We start from the raw sequence: 3,009 nt of genomic DNA on the forward strand, positions 1-3,009 counted from the left end.
TTCTAATAATATTTACAAACTTTTCTGGTATACCATAGAATCTCACAATTTTCAACATTGCTCCACGTGAAACACTATCAAACGCCTTTTCAAAATCCAGAAAACACATACTAAGTGGCATTTTCATCTCATTAGCTTGTTGCATTAGATGCCTTACAATAAAAATCTGATCATTACAACCTCGACCCTTTCTAAATCCCGCTTGTTCTTCTCTTAAAATTTTATCAATTACTGGCTCTATTCTGTTCAACAAGATTTTGGAGAAGACTTTTGCAACTACAGGTGTCAAAGTTATCCCCCTCCAATTGCCACACACACTTAAATCTCCCTTTTTTGGTAATTTTATAATCACTCCATTTTTCCACTCTTCTGGAATTCCACCATTATATCCTATCTATCTATCTATATGTATGTATGTATGTATAGTAATGTCAGTGTGTCCCTGTCTAACTCCTAAATATTGTCTGCCTAATACCTGCCTCCCCCACCTGACTTCAGCCTCACTTTACCCATCCCATGTAGCTCCTTGTGCCTAACCCGTTTTCACCGTGCCTAACCCTGCCTCACCACCGCCACAGGGGGCAGGAGGCCGCCTGGTGTAGGTGCGCCACCTTCGTGTCGTCCCGGTACAGTGAGGTGATGGTGATGCAGCTGCCAGATACCCCCATTGACAACTGCGAGTCCCACGACCAGTGTATGGCCAGGTGCACGCAGGAGGTGAGCCAGAGAGAGAGAGAGAGAGAGAGAGAGAGAGAGAGGGAGGGAGGGGGGGGAAAGTGGGGAGGGAGTTATGTTAGAGATAAAATTCCGAAGCTTCGATCAACATCTCTTAGTCTCATTCGTGGTGTATGGACGAGAGAGAGAGAGAGAGAGAGAGAGGGAGGGAGGGAGGGAGGGAGGGGGGGGGAAAGTGGGGAGGGAGTTATGTAAGAGATAAAATTCCGAAGCTTCGATCAACATCTCTTAGTCTCATTCGTGGTGTATGGACGAGAGAGAGAGAGAGAGAGAGAGAGAGAGAGAGAGAGAGAGAGAGAGCACATTCAGACAGACCGTCTTTCCCATTGTGATCAATAGGATGGAAATTTCTGTGACAAACTGTATCAGACAAATTGATTCACATATAACATTTTTTTTTTTCACCACCCTGTACACATTTCAAAAACTCTTTCACATCCCCTAACACCTTCCTTTATGCTACTTAACCTACAGATTTCCGAGATGACCAACGATCTGGATTTGTGGTCAACTGTGAACGGTGACACGGTGGGCCAGTACTTTTGCACCGAGCTGTACAGTCACTTCTTCTTCTGGATCCACAACTCCTACGTGAGTACTCTTGCGTCTGGCTGTATTTTGTGTGTATTTGTGTGTGTGTGTGTGTGTGTGTTTCTGTCTACCTTTGTGTCTGGCTGTATTTTGTGTGTATTTTTCTTTGTGTGTGTGTGTGTGTGTGTGTGTGTGTGTCTTTCTGTGTCTGTCTATCTATCTATCTGTCTATCTATTTATCTCTGTCAACCTGTCTGTCTATCTGTCTGTCTGTCTGTCTGTCTCTCACTCTCTCTCTCTCTCTCTCTCTCTCTCTATCTATCTGTCATCCAATCGTTTTCCCTCAACAACAGCGTATCATGACTAGGCTACTTATTCCCTACATTTAAGGCAAGGGTGACCAGCCTCGCCCGCCCCTGAGTAGCATTATGTGAGCAATAAACCCCAAGCAATCCTTGCTGAAGATAGATAAATAGATAGATAGAGATATAAATAGACAAATAGATAGAGAGATAGATCCATTCATAGCACCTTAATCCACTAGACCACCTTGTATGAGTTTAGTTATGGTTACCACCCAGCGTAGTAAATGGTTTGCTGAATTTCATAAGATGTTTCGTTTCTTGCACTACATCGAGTGAATGGATGGCGTGTCTAGCCCTTCTAACCTCACCCAATCCCTGCCTAACCCATCTAAGCTACCTAATCCCTCTCTTACTCTTTGCCAATATCACCTAACACCCTCCTAACCCCTACCTAGCCCTCCCAGCCTTATCTAACACCCTTCTAACTCTCCTAACCCCCTCCTAACCCCTACTTAGGCCTCCCAACCCCATCTAACACCTCTCTAACACCCTCCAAACCCTCCTAACACCCTTCTTACTCCTACCTAGCCCTCCCAACCCCATCTAACACCTCTCATCCACTGTTTAACTCTCCTAACACCCTTGTAATCCCTACATAGCCCTCTCAACCCCATCTAACACTTCTTTAACACCCTTCTAACCCTACGAACACCCTTTTCATCCCTTCATAGCCGTCCCAACCCCACCTAACACCTGTCTAACACCCTTCTAAACATTCTAACACCCTTCTTACCCTATGTAGACCTCCCAACCTCATCTAACGCCCTTCTAACCCACTTCTAACCCACTAGGTGCACGGGTACTACCAGATGTGTGGTGGTCCATGGGAGTACACAGGCCAGGACTCTCAACAGATGCTGTGTTGTACCGGCGGCCAACATGAGCACTGCGTGTCCAAGTAAACCATCTAACCCCACTAAGTAACACCACTAACACCTCTAACACCACTTTTTATACTAACACCACTCTTTATGCTAACACCACTGACTACCACGCCAACGTCACTTTAAATTAACACGCTAGCAACATCTTCGTAGTAGCGGTGGACATCATGAGCACTCTGTATCGAAGTATAAGTAATCCATCTAACATCACTCTCTGCACTAACACCACTAACTTAGGACAGGTGTATCTAGCCTATGAGACACTAACTACACTATATTAACTCCTGTAGGAAGAGTTAGTAGCCTTCTTAACCCACTAATTCTGACTATAAAGAGTTAATCACTATAAATGCTCTAACACCACTAGACTAACTTAGATGCTGTTCCTGTAACCTGTACCATCAACTAATAAAGAGTGGGGTCATTTGTGTCTTGTTTTTTTCCATTACTAACCAACGCCACCTCCCTTATTAACCCGTAAACTGCGACGAACG

The 3,009-nt window shown here is 44.6% G+C and overlaps 1 protein-coding gene across 1 annotated transcript in view; it reads left to right on the forward strand.

The window, feature by feature from the left end:
* The window catches only part of LOC145390585 (uncharacterized), a 3,903-nt gene extending 1,370 nt beyond the window's left edge, over positions 1 to 2,533 (forward strand). The window contains exons 2-4 of the mRNA XM_080265396.1: positions 579 to 717; positions 1,210 to 1,326; positions 2,423 to 2,533. Of these exons, the coding sequence (XP_080121522.1) occupies positions 579 to 717; positions 1,210 to 1,326; positions 2,423 to 2,533 (367 nt within the window). The remainder of the gene's footprint in view (positions 1 to 578; positions 718 to 1,209; positions 1,327 to 2,422) is intronic.
* Positions 2,534 to 3,009: the final 476 nt, after the last annotated feature.

This window comes from Coenobita brevimanus, chromosome 15 (assembly GCF_032717465.1).
Source record: "Coenobita brevimanus isolate Jiangsu-jjx chromosome 15, ASM3271746v2, whole genome shotgun sequence".
In the NCBI taxonomy this organism is placed as follows: Eukaryota; Metazoa; Arthropoda; class Malacostraca; order Decapoda; family Coenobitidae; genus Coenobita; species Coenobita brevimanus.